This window comes from Pseudonaja textilis, chromosome 10 (assembly GCF_049901715.1).
Source record: "Pseudonaja textilis isolate UNSWEBS1 chromosome 10, rPseTex1.2, whole genome shotgun sequence".
Classification (NCBI taxonomy): domain Eukaryota; kingdom Metazoa; phylum Chordata; class Lepidosauria; order Squamata; family Elapidae; genus Pseudonaja; species Pseudonaja textilis.
Window position 1 is genome coordinate 22,744,098 of NC_141999.1, and position 18,906 is coordinate 22,763,003.

Sequence of the window (18,906 nt, forward strand, 5' to 3'; positions counted from 1 at the left end):
TATTCTATAATCCCCGATCAATTCATCCACGTGCCTTAAGAAGTTGAGGGTTCTCCATCAGTGGAGGCTTTGAAAGAGAGACTGGATAGCCACCTGTCCAACAAAAGTATAGAGCCTCCTCCTCTTTGGACTAGAAGACCTCTAAAGCCCCTTCCAACTCAGTCTGTCACTTTCAGACGGACCTCCCCACCTTTAAGAACAACAAAAGGCCATCCCATACCTTCATTGTGGAACATGGCGGAGCCCTTCCCTCTGGGCTTTGCCACAGAAGCTGAGAACCAGGTGTGCCTAGGTAGGTCATGGGTTGCATGGACATTGGATAGGAGGCCTACGTGGATTGTGGCCCAGGGCCACCCTCCATTCCAGGGAGGAACAGAGCTAAGAAAGGAGAACGGTATACAGGGTCTGCTGCTGGAGCAAGCGGGTTGGAATAGAAGACCTCCAAAGGTCCCTTCCAACTCTTGTTTATTCCGTTAAAATCAGCAATGTTGCTTTGCAAACCAAAACCACCTTTACAACTCACGATAGGGGGCGGCGGGGAAACAAACCACCACCCTCCATCGATTCTCGGCTCAAACCAAGATTCCTGGCTACCATCCAGGCCCAATTTCGTCGCTTCTTCCAGTCTCTCAGGAGGGGAACCTTCATCCAGGGCCGATTCATATTCCCCTCGGCCCTCCTTTCCTTTCCGCAGGTCCCGCCCGCCACATGCCAAGCAAGAGGGGCCGTTCCAGCCGCCTCCTGGAGCTATTTTGGAGCAGCTGCATCAGGGTGGAGGGTGGGGGTGAAGGGTTTAAAAAAAAAAGGGGGGGGGCTTTGGGGTTGAGTTACACCCCAAATGCCATCCAAACCCATGTTACACGTGGCGAGAGAGCCAATTCTGGGCTGGTAGGTTCAGGAACGTGTTTGCAGGGCAACTAGCTAAAAGGAGGATCATTCACCGGAAATGGTCTAGGGGAGTTTCCTGCCTAGGCAGGGGGCTGGACTAGAAGACCTCCAAGGTCCCTTCCAACTTATTCTGTTCTGTTCTATTCTACCCCCTTTCTTTCTATTTCCCTGGCTAGTCTAAAGAAGAGAAGAATTAAGGGGTGGCGTGATAGGAGTATTCCAGTGTTTGAGGGGGCTGCCACAAAGAAGAGGATGTCATATTATCCCCCAAAGCACCAAAGAAAGCAGGACAAAGAAAGAATGAATGGAAACTTATCAAAGAAAGGAGCAACCTAGAATGAAGGAGAAACTTCCTAACAGTGAGGACAATTAACCAGTGGAACAGCTGGCCACTAGAAATTGTGGGTGTTCCATCACTGGAGGTTTTTAAGAAGAGACTGGATAGTCGCTTGTCTGAGGTGGTATAGGTTCTCCTGCTTGAGCAGAGGGCTGGACTAGAAGACCTCCAAAGTCCCTCCCAGCTCTATTCTATTCTATTCTATTCTATTCTATTCTATTCTATTCTTTTCTATTCTCTTTATTCTTTTCTATTCTCTATTCTATTCTCTCTTCTCTTCTCTTCTCTTCTCTTCTCTATTCTCTTCTAATTTTTCTATTCTGTTCTATTCTAATTCTAATCCTGCACTTCTCGGCTTCTATTCTAATTCTATGCTCTACTCTATTCTATACTATACCATTATTTACTATATATAGTATTAGTATAGTATATACTATAATGATACTGTATTATTGAATAATAGAATAAATCTTCTTTCTCTCTCCCTTTTTCAAGCCACACATACAGCTGCTCCTTGACTTACGACTACAACTGAGCCCGACATTTCTGTTGCTAAGAGGGGCAGTTGTTGAGAGAAATTTTGGCCCCCTTTTACATCTTTTTTTTGCCACCGTTGTTCAGCGAATCACGGCAGCCCTTAAGTTAGTCACACGGTTCTTTTAAGCGAATCTATTCCCCCTTCCCCTTGTTGCTTGTCAGGTCGCAAAAGGGGACACTATGCCCATCGTAAGTACGAATCGGTTGCCCAAACATCTGGATTTTGATCACGTGACCACGGGTGGGGGGGACGCTGCAACAAAGGTTGTTAAGTGTGAAAAACGGTCACAAGCTACTCTTTCCGGTTGGCGTCGTAACTTCAAATGGTCACTAAATGAATTGTTGTAAGTAGAGAACTATAGCTTTTTTCCCCTCGTTTTTCTGGACTGGTCAGCTACTGGGAGTGTATAGATTTGGCTACAATCCACACACACACACACAACCGCCACACAACACATTAATGATGGGATATGCTTTTCCAACCTTCTGCCCCAAATATTTTCCCCCTTCTTTGTCAATTTCCCCAACTGGAGATTCCACAAAGAGCTGCGTTGCGTTAACTTCGCAATGCTGTAGGTAGCAGGTCGGCGCGATCCTTTCACCCCGAGGCACACAAACACACCCTGCGTTGTTTTGTGTTGCTCTTTCTCACGGAGACACGCGAAGAGCTCCTGGAGGCTGAATCGTGGGTCAAAAAAAAAAAGGCATATAAAAACATACCTCTCGGCAAGAGATGGAAGGGATAACAGGTAGGAAAAAAGGCAATTTCCCGTATCCGTACAGTGGCCGAAATAGCTGGAGGGAAAAACTGGAAGCAGGCTTTTATGGCCAAGTGGCAGGGAGCTGCACAGTCCTCGTTTAGCAACTGCCTCATTCAGCGACTCGTTCATTCGTGGTTACCATGATGATAAAAGGAACTAGACCAGGGGTCTCCAAACTTGGCAACTTTAGTTTATTATGTACACTGAGAGCATTTGCACTAAGACAAATTCCTTGTGTATTCAATCACACTTGGCCAATAAAGAATTCTATTCTATTCCTATTCTATTCTAATTCTCTTCTATATTCTCTTCTCTTCTAATTCTCTTCTATATTCTCTTCTCTTCTATACTACTCTATTCTATTCTATACACTCTACTTCTATTCTCTTCTAATTCTCTTCTATTTCTCTTCTAGATTGTGGACTTCAACTCCCAGAATTCTGGGAATTGAAGTCCACAAGTCTTGAAGTTGCCAAGTTTGGAGACCTCTGAACTAGGCCATCAATCCTTATGTTTACAACTATTGCAGTTTCGCAATCTTTCCCAAACTCGACCATTTCTAAGATGTACGGACTTCAATTCCCAGGATTCTCCAGCTAGCAATTGCCGGCTGGGGAATTCTGGGAGTTGAGAAGCCCATATCTCTTAAAAAATTCCCAAGATCGAGAAACACCGTGGGAAAGGAAAGCCAAAGGAAATTGCACTTGACTTTTGTCCCTTCTTTCATGTGACTTTTAAGCTGGCGAACGCCTCCGATAGTCCTTCCTCTTATTTTCTTCACAACAACCCTGTGAGGTGGGCCAGGCTATTTATAACTGGCAGGACAGAAATAAAACAAAACTTGTAATCAGCTTTTGGGTTGCTCTGCTTTGGCCCCCACTTGGGCAATGATGCTACCTTCCCATGTGCCTTTTAGAGCAACATCCCCTGTTTAATCTAGCTTTAAGCCATCTTTAAAAACCTGCTTATTTCCCCCTGGGGTTGGAATTACAGTCTGTTGGTTGGATTGGTCTCTTTTTAGTGGCGACGGATGGAGGAATGTGATGTTTTGTGGTTCCCTCCTTATGCCAGTTGGTGGTTTTTATATGATATTGTGTATTGTTTTATGTATCGTGTTGTGGTTTTTGCCCTGTGAAGCTGCCCGTGTTGTTTTGAGGTCAGGGCAGGTTAGAAATTGGACCAGAAAAACCAGGAGGAAGAAAGGGTTAGTTTTGTGTGCCTGGCACTGCCTTGTAAGCAAGCTTATCTCTTTATCTCGGATAAATGAGAATTACCAGATTTAATACCTATCTACAAGCATGTAAGCTGTCTTTGCATAAAAATTATAATTGCAACTTGCAAACAAACAAAAAAAAATTGCATTTTTTTAGCCAAAACTATAGCTTTGGTGACCTCTGCTGTCCACGGCCAGAATTACAAGTCTCTTAGCATCTCAGGACCAAATTTAGGTTTATTAAATCCAATAATTTTCATTCATCCAAAATAAAAAGGAAAGCTTTGTTACCACAATGCAGAACTTGGCTCCTTTAAGAGGTCTGGACTGCAGTTCCCAGAATTCCTGCAGCCAGCTAATGGAATTCTGGGGATTGAAGTCCACAAACCTTAAAAAGTTGCCAAGTTTGAAAAAAAAAACCAATTTTTTTCCTGCCCCTCCTTCTATCCTACAGCAAAAAACTAGGCCCAGGACCATTGTTTAGAGTTACCGCTGGTAGTTTCACTAGGAGTGGGTTTTTAAAAAAACAACACACACACAGAAAACCAATTAAAAGTTCATGAGAAAATAGATATTGATTTTTCCCCCTGGATAAAAAAAAACCCCAGAATCTCATACATCTTGCAGAGAAGCATCCAGACTGAGCGAGACTCCCTGCTTGGTTGGATCTGGTCAAACTCCGCGCAAGAAAACGGAACCAGACAGGATTGAAAGAAGCACCATTGCCAAAGTTGAAAACGACCACTGAGGAAGAGAAATCAGGAGCGAAGAAACGAGTCCAGGCCCCAACCACCAATCCCCAGTTTGGGTTGCAAAGACAGAGTTCAAACATTAGAGCAGAGGCCTCCAAATTTGGCAACTTTGAGACTTGTGGACTTCAACTCCCAGAATTCTCCAGCCAACTATGGATTCAGGGAGTTGAAGTCCACAAGTCTCAAAGTTGCCAAGTTTGGGGCCCCCTGAATTCTAGCAGGTTCTTAACAGAATTGGGATTTCTGTAAGATTTAGGGCAGAGGTGGGCAAAAGGAGGAGGAGGAGGAGGAAGGAAGGAAGGAAGGAAGGAAGGAGGAGGAAGGAAGGAAGGAAGGAAGGAAGGAAGGAAGGAAGGGAAAAGGACAGGAGGAGGAGGGGGAAGGAAGGAAGGAAGGAAGGAAGGAGGGAGGGAGGAGGGAGGAAGGAAGGAAGGAAGGAAGGAAGGGGAAAAGGGACAGAGGGAGGAGTGAGGGAGGATGGAAGGAAGGAAGGAAGGAGGAAGGAAGGAAGGAAGGAAGGAAGGAAGGAAGGAAGGAAGGAAGGGGAAGGAAGGAAGGGAAAAGGGACAGAGGGAGGAGTGAGGGGAAGGAAGGAAGGAAGGAAGGAAGGAAGGAAGGAAGGAAGGAAGGAAGGAAGGAAGGAAGGAAGGAAGGAAGGAAGGAAGGAAGAAGCTATCCTGGCTGGAGAATTCTGGAAGTTGGAGTCCACAAGTCTTAAAGTGGCCAAGTTTGGAGAACCATGGTTTGGAGTTATGGCTTGCGATTCTCTCAGTTTAAGCAGAGGTGGGGGGGGTCTTCCTTCCCAGAGCAGCCTCCCCCCACTTTGGCCCCAGGTTCTTCCGATGCCTGAACTTTGGGGGTTCACGGACCCATCTTCTGCTTCCAAGCCCAGCGAAGGGGCTCCGTCCTGAGAGGGGGGGTAACTCAGCATTCCACCCCATAGCGGTCGAAGTTACGGAGCAGCACCGCCAGCTGGAAGTGCACGGTGCCCATGGCACAGGTCTGCAGGCGGTAGCGGTTGCCCCCTGTGTAGATCAGGTCGCTGCTGATGAGCTGGGGGCCGCCTCCCACAAAGCACTGGGACAGCTGCTCCTGCCACGAGCCCAGCGGGCGCCACGTCACGCAGTCCAGCTGGTGGGCGCCGGGGCTGGAGGGCACGTGGCAGAAGCCGTAGCCGTACAAATCGGTGCGCCCAAAAGCGTCCTGGTGCCACACCTGGACGTGGAGCTTCGGCCAACCTGCCGGGGGGGAAGAGAGAGAGAGAGAGAGGGAAAAAAAATCAGGCTGCCCGTCATGGTTGGCTTTTTAGTTTTAAACTTTTTTATTCTGATTTTAATGGCTTGTTAAAGCGCACGCTGGAACGTTTTATTATGTTGTAAATTGCTGACAATTGCTGTGTTGGTGAGATGGGTGACTTTGAAATCCGAGGGAGGGAGGGAGGGAGGGAGGGAGGGAGGAAGGAAGGAAGGAAGGAAGGAAGGAAAAGAAAGGAGGGAAGGACGGAGGGAGGGAGAATGACGGGAGAGAGAGAAGGAAGTGGAAAAAGGAAAGAGCGAAGGAAGGAGGGAGGGAAGGAAGGAAGGGAGAGATATAAAGGGAGGGAGATAGGGAATAAAGGAAGAAGACAAGGAAGGAAAAAGGGAAGGAAGAAAGGAAGTGGAAGAAAGGAAAGAGGGAAGGTGGGAGGGAGGGAGAATGAAGGGAGAGAGGGAAGGAAGTGGAAGAAAGGAAAGAGGGAAGGAAGGAGGGAGGGAAGGAAGGAAGGAAGATAGGAAGGGAGGGAGATAGGGAATAAAGGAAGGAGGCAGGAAGGAAAAAGGGAAGGAAGAAAGGAAGTGGAAGAAGGAAGGGAAGGAGGGGGAGGAAGGGAAAGGGAAGGAAGTGGAAGAAAGGAAAGAGGGAAGGAAGGAGGGAGGGAAGGAAGGAAGGAAGGAAGGGAGAGATATAAAGGGAGGGAGATACGGAATAAAGGAAGGAGGCAAGGAAGGAAGGAGGGCAGGAAGAAAGGGGGTGGAAGAAGAAAGAGGCAAGGAAGGAGGGAGGGAGAAAGAAAGGAGGGAAGAAAGGAAGAGAGAGATATATAAAGAAGGGACAGAGGGAGGGAGGGAGGAAGAAGGGAGGGAGGAAGGGAAGAGGGCAGGAAGAAAGGGGTGGAAGAAGAAAGAGGCAAGGAAGGAGGGAGGGAGAAAGAAAGGAGAGAGAGAGATATATAAAGAAGGGACGGAGGGAGGGAGGAAGAAAGAAGGGAGGGAGGAAGGGAAGAGGGCAGGAAGAAAGGGGTGGAAGAAGAAAGAGGCAAGGAAGGAGGGAGGGAGAAAGAAAGGAGGGAGAGAGAGATATAAAGAAGGGACGGGGGAGGGAGGGAAGAAAGAAGGGAGGGAGGAAGGGAAGAGGGCAGGAAGAAAGGGGGTGGAAGAAGAAAGAGGCAAGGAAGGAGGGAGGGAGAAAGAAAGGAGAGAGAGAGATATATAAAGAAGGGACGGAGGGAGGGAGGAAGAAAGAAGGGAGGGAGGAAGGGAAGAGGGCAGGAAGAAAGGGGTGGAAGAAGAAAGAGGCAAGGAAGGAGGGAGGGAGAAAGAAAGGAGGGAGAGAGAGATATAAAGAAGGGACGGAGGGAGGGAGGAAGAAAGAAGGGACAGAGGAAGGGAAGAGGGAAGGAAGAAAGGGGGTGGAAGAAGAAAGAGGCAAGGAAGGAGGGAGGGAGAAAGAAAGGAGGGAGAGAGAGATATAAAGAAGGGACGGAGGGAGGGAGGGAGAAAGAAGGGAGGGAGGAAGGGAAGAGGGCAGGAAGAAAGGGGTGGAAGAAGAAAGAGGCAAGGAAGGAGGGAGGGAGAAAGAAAGGAGGGAGAGAGAGATATAAAGAAGGGACGGAGGGAGGGAGGGAAGGAAGAAGGGAGGGAGGAAGGGAAGAGGGAAGGAAGAAAGGAAGTGGAAGAAAGGAAAGAGGGAAGGAAGAAAGGAGGGGGAAGAGGAAGGAAGTGGAAGAAAGGGAGGGAAGGAATTTCGAGACAAGCAGCAGTCAATAACAACAAAAACAGAGATGACCACCCTCCACGGCCCATTCAGTGGCATCCACAGCCGAATCCTTCAGCTCCTTCTCTCTCCTCAGCCAAATTTCCTTGGGCCGCCACCCCGTCCTCCCCCTTTCCCGTTTCTACTTCAGCTCCTCGTTGACAATTAGGACCAATATTTTTTTTTATTTTCGATGCATTTTTGGCTCCGATTTGGCACAAAATTGATCGTCTTCCTCAAGCACGAGGTTCCTGACCAATAAAGGGAACCGTAGGGGCCAGTTTTAATAATTGCGCATTGTCCCTTCACCGAGGAAGAAAAACGGGCCGTTAAGGGCAGAGGTTTTACTCGTTGGTTGGAAGGAAGAGAGGCTCAAAAAGGTTATTATTTTTGACTCCAGGTGTCCAAGGAAAGGCCTGCACCCCCCACCCCTTTTTAACCTGCCTTGTGCCGACAAACAGGTTCAAAAAATCAAATTGGCCCCTAAAAGACAAACAGCTTTCTTGCTGCTCCAGCTGAGAAACTTAATTCGGAATTTCCTTACCTTCTAATTTATAATCCTTTGCGACATTTATGGCGTCGGTGCTTTTATTCCACGCCTGGGCCGGGTTTCGTATTAAGCACCTAATAAATAAGGCCCTTAGAAACGGCCGCTAGTACCTTCCGGAGCCTTCCGGCGCTACCCCGGTGCGTGGAAATTAATAACGGAATGATGGAAGTCATTCCATTGAAGAAGGAAAAAAATGGGGCCTCTCCGGACCAGCGCAGTCTACCTTTGGATTCCAAAGGGAAGGGGAAGCTTTCTATACCCCCTTTTGGGACTTTTTTTCTGAATCCATCGACCAGTCGTAAAAAAGAGCACCAAGAATACTTCAGTGAAGCCACAGGGATTTTTATTTTTAAAAGCTATTTATTTGTATCCTGCTTTTATTATTTTTACTATTTTATTATTTTTACAAATAACTCAAGGCAGCAAACAGATCCCCCACAGCTTAATCCTCCTGTTTTCCTCACAACAACAGTCCTGTGAGGTGGGTTGAGCTGTGGGGGAAAGACTGGCCTACGGTCCCCAGGACGGCCTTCCTGCCTGAGGTGGCACTAGAACTCCCGGTCTCCTGGTGAAAGGCCCAGCCATCCAGACGGCTTTCCTGCCTGAGGTGGGACTAGAACTCCCAGTCTCCTGGTCAAAGTCATCCAGATGGCTTTCCTGCCTGAGGTGGGACTAGAACTCCCGGTCTCCTGGTCAAAGTCATCCAGGTGGCTTTCCTGCCTGAGGTGGGACTAGAACTCCCAGTCTCCTGGTCAAAGTCATCCAGAATGGCTTTCCTGCCTGAGGTGGGACTAGAACTCCCGGTCTCCTGGTCAAAGTCATCCAGAATGGCTTTCCTGCCTGAGGTGGGACTAGAACTCCTAGTCACCTGGTCAAAGTCATCCAGATGGCTTTCCTGCCTGAGGTGGGACTAGAACTCCTCATCTCCTGGTCAAAGTCATCCAGAATGGCTTTCCTGCCTGGAACTCCCAGTCTCCTAGTTTCTAGCTTGGTGCCTTAATCCTTACACCAAACTGGATCTCAAGTAGTCAGGGTAACCAGGATGCCACTTACAGCCACGTATCAGCCACGGTCATCCAGAATTATAAAAACGCAACGCTCCCCTCCCTCTTCCTCCTCCTCCCCCTCACCTTGCAAGCCTTTGGTGGCGAAGTGGACGTCGATGGGGTGGCACCAATAAGCCGTGTCACCTAACTGAGGATGGTCAACCTGGGTTTGTCCTTCCCGAAGACCGGACAGCAGTTTCCAGGCTCCACCTGAGAGAGGCATCCAGCCGTCATTAAAGGGAGCACCCGGGATCCCAACAAGCCAACGTGACGCTCCTTTTTCTTTGGATCCTGACATTCTTAACCTTTAAGAATAACAGTTGGAGGGGACCTCCAAGGTCTTCTAGTCCAACCCCAACACCCCGCTTTCATTCACTGAGTTGCAGATCTCGATTGCAATACGGGCTCTTTGCTTGGAGCGTCTTTCGGCTCTCCAAAGGGGCCCCTCCTCGTGGTCTCTCATCCAAGTCCAGGATATCCCGCAGACCCTGCCCTGCTTCCAGTATTAGAGGGGGCCTGGGAGGTCTTCTAGTCCAACCCCCACTGCTTTCATTCACTGAGTGGCGGATCTCTTGATTACAATTGCTTGGGGCTCTTTGCTTTAGAGTTGTGGATCTCTCGATCGCAATACAAGAGTAACGGGCTCTTTTCTTGGGGCGTCTTTCAACTCTCCAAAGGGGCCTCTCCTTGTGGTCTCCCATCCAAATCCAGGATATCTTGCAGACCCTGCCCTGAATCTAGCGTTTCCCTTCTCCACTGAATAACCAGCCCTCCCTTTCCTAAGGGGTGGTCTGGGGGCTGCAAGCGGGGACCCCCCCAAAAAAAAACCTCACACAAGGACTCCACCTTTCCCATCCCAAGATGCTCCCCCACACCTGTGTCCCACCCCGCATAGAGGACCCCCGCCGCCTCCCCCCACTCCCCCAGGGCACGCACCTGTGTGGATCCCCCACTTGCAAAACAAGGAACTGCTGGGGAATCCACTGGCTCCCACGATCTGGCCAATAACGTGCACTTCGGCCATGGCCCAAGTGACGGGGGGGCGCGCGGGGTGCCCGCCGGATTGCAGAAACCGGGTTTTGCACGAGCCTTAGATCATGCGGCGGGTTCGGGCTAATCCGGGTCACAGGATCGGCCCGGCCGGAACCCGCTTCGGAGCGAGAATTCCCCGGGTTGCAACGGGTTCAGACGACGCAGCAACGACGCTACCGCGCGGGGCGGGGGGGAAGGAGGAAGAGGGGGCGGAGCCTCCCCGCCGTAGTCAAGACGCCTCACCCGTCCCGCCTCCTCATTGGTGCGTGGGGGGAGGGGGCGTGGCCTAAAGGGGATATAAATACAGGGGTCGGCGGGCGGCGTTTCAGAATGTGTGGGTGGTGTTGGAGTTGGGGTTGTGCTTAAGGGGGCTTTTTTTGTTTGTTGGTTTTTCTTTGTTGTGGTATTTAATGGCTAATTTCCGTCCGTCCTTGGGTTTAAGAAAGTAGAAATCATATTGCAGCCTATCTGTGAAATTTTGAGTCCACCCATCTCCCTCCCACAGGGACTCCGTGTGCTATGATGTGTGTGTGTGTGTTTAATAGCACCAATATATAAAGATACATATATATTTTAACTTTATTATGTATGTGTTTATATTAAACTGAAATTCATATATATATGTGTGTGTGTATGATACACATATATATCTTTAAATAATGTGGGGATGTATGTATGTATGTATGCATGTATGGTATTCAGCTTTCTTTGGGTATTTTCCCACGTCGTTATAGTTGTGCTTTTAAAGTTGTAGCAACGTTTCGGCAGAATCTCATCTGCCATCATCAGGCTTCTGTATTGTGTTCTCACAGACGAACACAATACAGAAGCCTGGTGATGGCAGATGAGATTCTGCCAAAACGTACACAATATTTATTTATATACACAATATATAAATCTCTGGGGCACGATGAGAATATATCTGCTGCACAAAACTCTGCATTGGTGACAGGAAGGGCATCCGGCCAGTAAACACTCAGCTCCATTCAGTAGCCCAAACTCCATTCTACAAGGGATTATGGCAGGGGTTCCCAACCTGGGTGTGAGACAATATTCCAGGGGGTGTGAGAAAAGTCCAGGTAAATAATAGGATATTGGCTATATGTTGGCATTTTTATTTATTATGCAGTGGATTAACTTTGTTTTCATGTTAGAGTTAAGTATCATAATTTAGTGGCCGTCACATACATAGCTGGAAAGATTCAATCCTACCATATATTTAACGCGTTCAGTAGTTCCTAAAGTCTAAATTTCAGGGGGTGCGAGGTTAGAGTGAACTTTCTTTAGGGGTGCGGGGTGAAAAAAGTTGGGAACCACTGGATTATGGGGTCGTTAAATGTTTTTCTTACCCAAATTGACATTAAAACTAAAAGAGAAAAAAGAGTGGAGCATTATTAAATCTGGTATAATTGGTATAATTGGTTGAACAATAGAAATAAAGATAAAGAAAATAAGTAAATGACTGATAAAAGTAAATGAGGGTATATAAAGATGTATAAATGTATAAACGTAGATATTTACATGAGATTGGTGTGTATAATAATTTGTATAATAAGGATGTTAAAGTCAAGATTAATATATGTAAAAGGTGGAAAATAAGAATAAAAATTATTACAAAAATAAATACATAAATGGTTTTCTTGTCTTTTTGGTCCCGCATGGAGCTGAACCAGCCTCTTGGAAGGGGTTAGGGATGCATTCTTCGTGGCTCTTCTATTTTAATTTGTCTTCAGCTCTTTTGGTTCTTTTGATTTTTTTTTTAACATTTCAGACACTGAGAAGAGAGCTAGAGGCCTGGATTTTTATCTCATGGATTCGGTTTTATTTAGAAAAACGTGGGCGTTGATAAAAAAAAACAAAAAACCCTATGCATTTAAATGTCAGTGGCTTCTTGCTGTCTTAGCTCAACCATAGGGGCAGCTTCCAAAGACACCAATGCGGTGGATTTACTGGGATGTATATCTGTGCCTTCATGTTTGCACAATGCAAAAATGGGATGCATAAAATATTGGGATTTTTTTTTAAAATATATATCTCCTCAAACGCTGCTGCATCTTGCAGGAATACTGGTTTCTAGGTGACAAGAGACTTCTGGGTTGGATGTATTTGAAGCCTCCTTTAAAAAAAAAAAAAAACCATGCCGAACTAAAATGTATATTTACTGTAGAAAATGTTTGTGTTTTTTAAAAACAAAACAACAAAAAAGGTTGATCAAGCTGAAGTGCTTGATCCTGATGGGAAATCAAGATGATTTCTTGCTTTATGATCTCGTGCGGAGTTTTAAAAAGCACCAGGAAGCCAATTCAGAGGAAGAGCTAACCGCAAACATTGACAGATTATTTTGTAAAATTGGAGAGCGAGCAAATCAATCAGGATTGCTACTTCAGCGGGGATGCGTTGTTGTTATTTTCTTTGCATCTCAGCCCATTAATGCTCGCGGCAACCTCAAGTTAAGGCTTTGCATGTCGATATTGCTGAATTAAGAACCCCACCAGATTTTAAAACAGCTCCCCCCCCCCCTCCCCTTCCTCAAACCAAGATAAAACGAATGCAGGAACTCCTCGACTTACGACCACACATTTCTGTTGCTAAAAGCAAGGCCGTCGTTAAGTGAGGTTTGCCCTCATTTTACGACCTTTCTTGCCATGCTGGTCGAGCGAATCCCTCGCAAAACTGTTCAGTTGGAAAGTTGGTTGTTAAAGGCTTGTTGGAAGACTTGCAAAAGAGGGGAATCACACAACCCCTAGGGACTCTGCAACCGTCGTAAATATGAATTGGTTGCCGAGCATCTGAATTTGGATCACGTGACCACGGGGATGCTGCAGCGGTCGTAAGTGTGAAAAACGGTCATAAGTCCCTTTTTCGGCACCATTGTGAATTCAAACCGTTGGAAAAAATAGTGACCCACATTCCTGATTATTATTATTCCTATGACAATATACGCTTCTGTGGGTCTGCAGAAGGAAAACGGGATTAATGCAGCCTTTTTCTCAACCTCAGCCATTTTTAAGATGTAGGAACTTCAAAAACATGCTTGGCTGGGGAATTGTGGGAGTTGAAGCCCACCAGTTTTAAAATTGCCGGACGTGAGAAATTCATTGGATTCATTTAATGACCGTATGATTCACTTAACAACCGCCAAGATTAGGTTCACAGCCACGGCAAAGAAGGTCGTAGAATTGGTGATGATTCGCCTTGCTTAACCACAGGAAAACCCAGCCCGGATTCTGTCCGTAAATCAAGGACTTGATTCTCTCTTGCTAAATGCACCTGGTCTGGTTGCCTGAGGGCACAATTCGAGCTCAGGTCAGGGCTGTGAGCATACGTGCATGTCAGTGGTGGGATTCAAACGTTTTACTACCAGGTCTGTGGGCGTGGCTTGGGTGTGGCTTGGTGGGCATGGCAGGGGAAGGATACTGTAAAATCCCCCTTCCCTTCCCACCCCACTAACCTGCTTTCCAGCTCCGTTCTCCTATGCAGGGCAACCAAAGGAGACCCAGCCAATCAGCTGGGACTCGGGAGGCAGAGAATAGATGGGGGGTGGGGCCAGTCAGAGGTGGTATTTGCTGATTCTCCAAACCACTCAAAATTTCTGCTACTGGTTCTCCAGAACCGGTCAGAACTGGCTGAATAACACCTCTGGCGCGTGTGCATAAACGGTGGTTGTGTGCATTTGGGTGGCTGAGACAAGCCGCTATTCCAGCCAAGAGACTTCGCTGCCAATGTCAGGGATTATAAAACAAAATAAATAAATAAAAACCCAAACCAACTCCAAAACAAAAAAACCCCCAAAAAATCCAGAATGTAATTGCATTAAATCACTCACATATTCGCTGCACTCCACACTACAACAAAATGCTCTCTCTCTGTGTTTTTTTTGTTTTTTTTACAAAACAACATCAAGAAAGGAAGGGGGGAAAATATATATATATATATATATATATATATACACAATTAAGGCTTGGGCCAAGAAATTTACAATTTAAATCAGCACCACCTCATTAAAACCACCTTCTTCCTCCATGGATTCTGACTTTTCTTCTCCACCCCCGGCCTTTGCGACGCAGCATCCGATGAATATGAAATTCGAGATTTCACGCACGTCCGTCCTCCCAGGGGGATGCCAAGTTGGAGTCAGAAAACACAGGTAACAGATTGGGGTTTCCATCTGTCTTTATCCTTTCCTACCCAGGCAGTAATCGCCTGTAATCATCTTGGGCGCTCCTAAAATGCCTTGAGTTTCTATCTGGGATTCCCACCCACCTTTCAGTTTGTGGCCCTCAATTAACTAGAATTATTTTTGGGGGGGGGTTCAGGTAAACACGCCATTGAAAAAATGGCCCTTCTGGAGTTACAGATAACAGACAATCGGTTGGAAGGGACCTTGTAGGTCATCTAGTCCAACCCCCTGCCCAAGCGGGAGACCCTACACCATTTCTGACAGATGGCAGTCCAGTCTTTTCTTGAAAGCCTCCAGGGATGAAGCTCCCACAATTTCCAAAGGCAACTTTTAACCTTTGACTGTCTACTGTTGACCTCGCCCCTTTCCTAAGAGGTCTTTGGGGACGTGCATAAGTTCACCAACGTGCCTACCGTCCCTGTCCTATTCTTTCTTTTTATTGTTCTTATATGTATCCATTTCATATATCCATAACTATGTTTATACTTATACCTATTATCTTGTAAGCGATTAGCAAATCAAATAAAAAGATAAATAAAAATAAAACTTCTGTTCGTTGGTTGATGGTTCTCACTGTCAGAAAGTTTCTCCTTATTTCCAGGTTGAATCTCTCCCAGATCAGTTTCCATCCATTATTCCTTGTCTGGCCTTGAGGTTCTTTGAAGAATAGCTTGACCCCCTTCCTCCTCTCTGGGGCAGCCCCTCAAATATTGGAAGATTGTTATCCTGTCTCCCCTGGTCCTTCTCTTCCCTAGACTAGCCAGGCCCAGTTCCTGCAACCACTCATCGCATGTTTTAGCCTCCAGTCCCCTAATCATCCTGGTTGCTCTTCTCTGCACTTTTTCCAGAGTCTCAACACCTTTTTTATAATGTGGTGACCAAAACTGGATGCAGTACTCTAGGTGTGGCCTTACTAAGGCTTTATAGAGTGGTATTAGCACCTCACTTGATCTTGATTGTATCCCTCTGTTAATGTTACGTTAAGCCCTTGGCTGTGACCCCATTCGACTCTCATTTTGAAGACTGGGCTTATGGGTTTTGTTAACTACATTTTTTAATTGGTAAACTCATCCTAATTAAATGTCAGGGGCTGCCACAAAGAAGAGAGAGATGTTCCAGAGCACCTAAAGAAGAAGCAACGGATGGAAACGAATCCAGGAGAGAAGCAACTTGGAATTAAGGAGAAACTTCCTAACAGGGAGAACAATTAAGCAGTGGAACAGCCTGCCACCAGAACTTGTGAATGCCCCAACATTGGAGGTTTTTAAGAAGAGACTGGACAGTCATTTGTCTGAAATGATATGGGGTCTCCTGCCTGAGTAGTGGGTTGGACTAGATGGCCTCCAAGGTTCCTTCCAACTCTGTTATTCTGTTCTGTCCCCTGGTTGGCGGCCAAACCTTGCTGGATTTTACAAGGTGTTTGTAAAGAAGAGGAAGCTCCTGAGTTTTCAACTCATATTTTCAAGTTTGTGGCTAGAGAAGTTTTTACCTCAGTGTTTCTCAACTCAGCAACTTGAAAAGAGGTGGACTTCAACTCCCAGAATTCCCTAGCCAGCATGCTTTAAAATGGTAGCACATGCCACTCTGATTCAAATCAACTTCAATTCTCCTTTGGCCATAGCTGGCTAGGGAATTCTGGGAGTTGAAGTCCTCTTCAAGTTAATAAGGTTGAGAAATACTGTTCTGGATAGTGAGAATGTACAATATTTGTGTTTTGTGAACTTTCATTGCAGAGTTTCAGATAAGAATGGGTGTTTTTATTATTATTATTATTATTGGGGAACAGACAAGCAGAAAGACCCCATTTGCAAAATTGTAAAGCTGAAGTTTCTTTTCTTGCGAGAGAAATAAACTGTCAGGAAAGAAAGAAGTGAAAACAAAATGAGGTTTATGCCAATGGATTTTTAAAACCAGTATTTCTGAACTGTCCTCAGCTGATGAGAAAGATGCATGCTGGGTTTTTTTTCCCCCAGCAATGAGGCCTAGGAACTTGATCCTTGTCAAATCAAAATAACTACCCTGAAGAAGATTAAGCTACCATGGCCAGTTTTATTTTGATCCTTTAGTCGCATTTCCAAATGCCACACAATGCTTGGTGCATAACTCACATTCTGCGTTGATGGGGAGATAGAAAATATATCTTGAGCCTACTCAAATCTCCATTCCGTAACTGATATTATGAATGCTCAGGGAGAGCCTTTTGTGTTTAAAACAATAGACGTAAAATTATTGAGTCAGGCTCAACTCCTGAGGAATTAATGCTATTTTCTTGGCAAACTGTTATTTCTTCTTCATTTTCCCCTTCCCCCCCTTCATTTTCTTCTATTGAATCATCTCTAATTCTTGGAGGCTGCCTGGACAAATCCCTGCAGTTTGTCATTGCCTCCTTTTCTGGGGCTGAGAGAATGTGGTTGGTCCAAAGTCACCCAGTCAACTTTGATGCCTAGGACAGGACTAGAACTCATCACCTCCTGGTGATTGGCCCCAAGTCAACCAAATAGCTTTCATGTCTAAGGCGGGACTAGAACTCCTAGTCTTCTGATGACTGGCCCAAAGTCATCCAGCTGGCTTTGATACCTAAGGCGGGACTAGAACTCCCAGTCTCCTGGTGACTGGCCCAAAGCCACCCAGCTGGCTTTGATGCCTAAGGCAGAACTAGAACTCCTAGTCTCCTGGTTACTAGCCCAAAGTCACCAACGAGCTTTCATGCCTAAGGCGGGACTAGAACTCCCAGTCTCCTGGTGATTGGCCCAAAGACATCCAGCTAGCTTTCATGGCTAAGGCAGGACTAGAACTCCCAGTCTCCTGGTGATTGGCCCAAAGACATCCAGCTAGCTTTCATGGCTAAGGCAGGACTAGAACTCCCAGTCTCCTGGTGATTGGCCCAAAGTCACCCAGTCAGCTTTCATATCTGAAATGGAACTACAACTCACAATCTCCTGGTGATTAATCCAAAGTCACCCAGCTGGCTTTCAAGCCTAAGGCAGAACTAGAACTCCCAGCCTCCCAGTTTCTGGCCTGATGCCTCAACCACCACACATAACACAACATCTCCACCATCTCCCAGGACCATCCATCCTTTTCCCCCACTTCCCCTTCTCTTCCACGACCCTGGATTTCGTTTGAGGGCCCCCACTCTCCTCATCCAAACAGCAGCCAGGTAGGCCCCTCCTTCACCTTTAGAAGCCAGCCAAAGGCAGGGGGATGCACTGACTCGGCAGCACACCTGTCCCAGGTACAGTACCTGCCCTTCCCCGGCCTATGACTCCCTTGACTCCAAAGTTTGCACCCAGCCTCAAAACGATCCCTAGATTTGGCCCTCTGGAACTCAGGGGCTCTTTCATTCCTTCAAACGAACACGGCGCAGCAATTCTAAACTTTAAACGGTCCCCATGTTGCGATGACTCTCCAATTTTCTGGATCACACACACACACACACACACACACACAGACACACACAGACGCTACTGCTTTGGCAGCCCAGCTGCCGCAGAGGCACAACACAGACAGGGGTGTCAGCACAAATTTTCTCCAGCAGCATCTTCCAAAATTACTACCTTTAATTGCCGCACAATCTCTTCCAGGACGGACCCCGTTGCTCCCCGGCAGAGCCTCCAGGGGGCGCTGCGTTTGCATGTCAAAAACCTAATTGGGAAGATTGGATTTTGCATCGATTTTTTTTTCTTTATCTTTTTTTTCCCTGTCTCGGTTGGGGAAGTCAAAAAAGGAAAAAAAAAAAAAGATTTAAGGTCAGATCGTCCCTGCTACCGATCTTCATTTCTCCCACACATCCTAAAGAAAGGTTGTGGACTTTTTCCGTTTTTTCCACAGGTGAATGGGGAAAACAAAGCAGTTTTTTTTCCCCAGGTGATAGGCCATCAAGAAGCACCTATCAAAGGATACTGCTATCCAGGGGTGGGTTTCTACCAGTTCGCACCTATTCGCTAGAACCGGTTGTTTTAATTCTAAGCAGTTTGGAGAACCGGTTGTTAGAAGAAATTACAGGCCTAATCCTGTAAGGAAGGCAGGAAGGAAACATTCTGGTGTTGCTTACAGAAACTACCTAACTCTTATTACATTCTTGGCAGGACTCGACTTCCTGTCTCAGGAACTTCTCTGGAGTTTTTTTCCCCTCCTTTGCTGGTACTTTGCTTGTGTGGAGTGACCATTCAAAGTTACAATGGCACAGAAAAAAGTGACTTATGACCGTTTTTCACACTTATGACTGTTGCAGCATCCCCACAGTCATGAGAGGCCAGGCGAGGAGATATGTGCCTCGATGTGAGTGATATTGAGTTGCCCAGTAACATGACCACCAAGCCATGTCCACCCGGTCACATGACCACCAAGACACACCCACCAACTAAGCCACACCCACAGAACCGGTTGTTAAAACATTTGAATCCCACCCCTGCTGCTATCATGTCTTCCCTGGTCCTTCTTTTCAAAAGATAGACATACCCAACGGAGGGACAAGGCTTCCAGGATTTTCTTGAAATTGAAAATAAATCAGATCCTTACAATATTTGAGGGGCTGCCCCAGAGAAGAGGGGGCCAAACTATTTTCCAAAGCACCTGAAGGCCAGACAAGGAACAAT

At 46.5% G+C, this 18,906-nt stretch overlaps 2 protein-coding genes across 2 annotated transcripts in view; both read right to left on the bottom strand.

Annotated features, from left to right (window-relative positions):
• Positions 1–18,906, bottom strand: part of B3GNT8 (UDP-GlcNAc:betaGal beta-1,3-N-acetylglucosaminyltransferase 8) — a 122,642-nt gene that overhangs the window by 2,763 nt on the left and 100,973 nt on the right. The window lies entirely within an intron of this gene.
• Positions 5,326–10,316, bottom strand: B9D2 (B9 domain containing 2). The gene is made up of 3 exons (XM_087939269.1): positions 10,033–10,316; positions 9,181–9,306; positions 5,326–5,726 (listed from the first exon to the last, which is right to left on the bottom strand). Exons 1-3 carry the CDS (start codon positions 10,118–10,120, stop codon positions 5,413–5,415), a joined length of 528 nt encoding a protein of 175 aa, XP_087795395.1. The 5' UTR covers positions 10,121–10,316; the 3' UTR covers positions 5,326–5,412.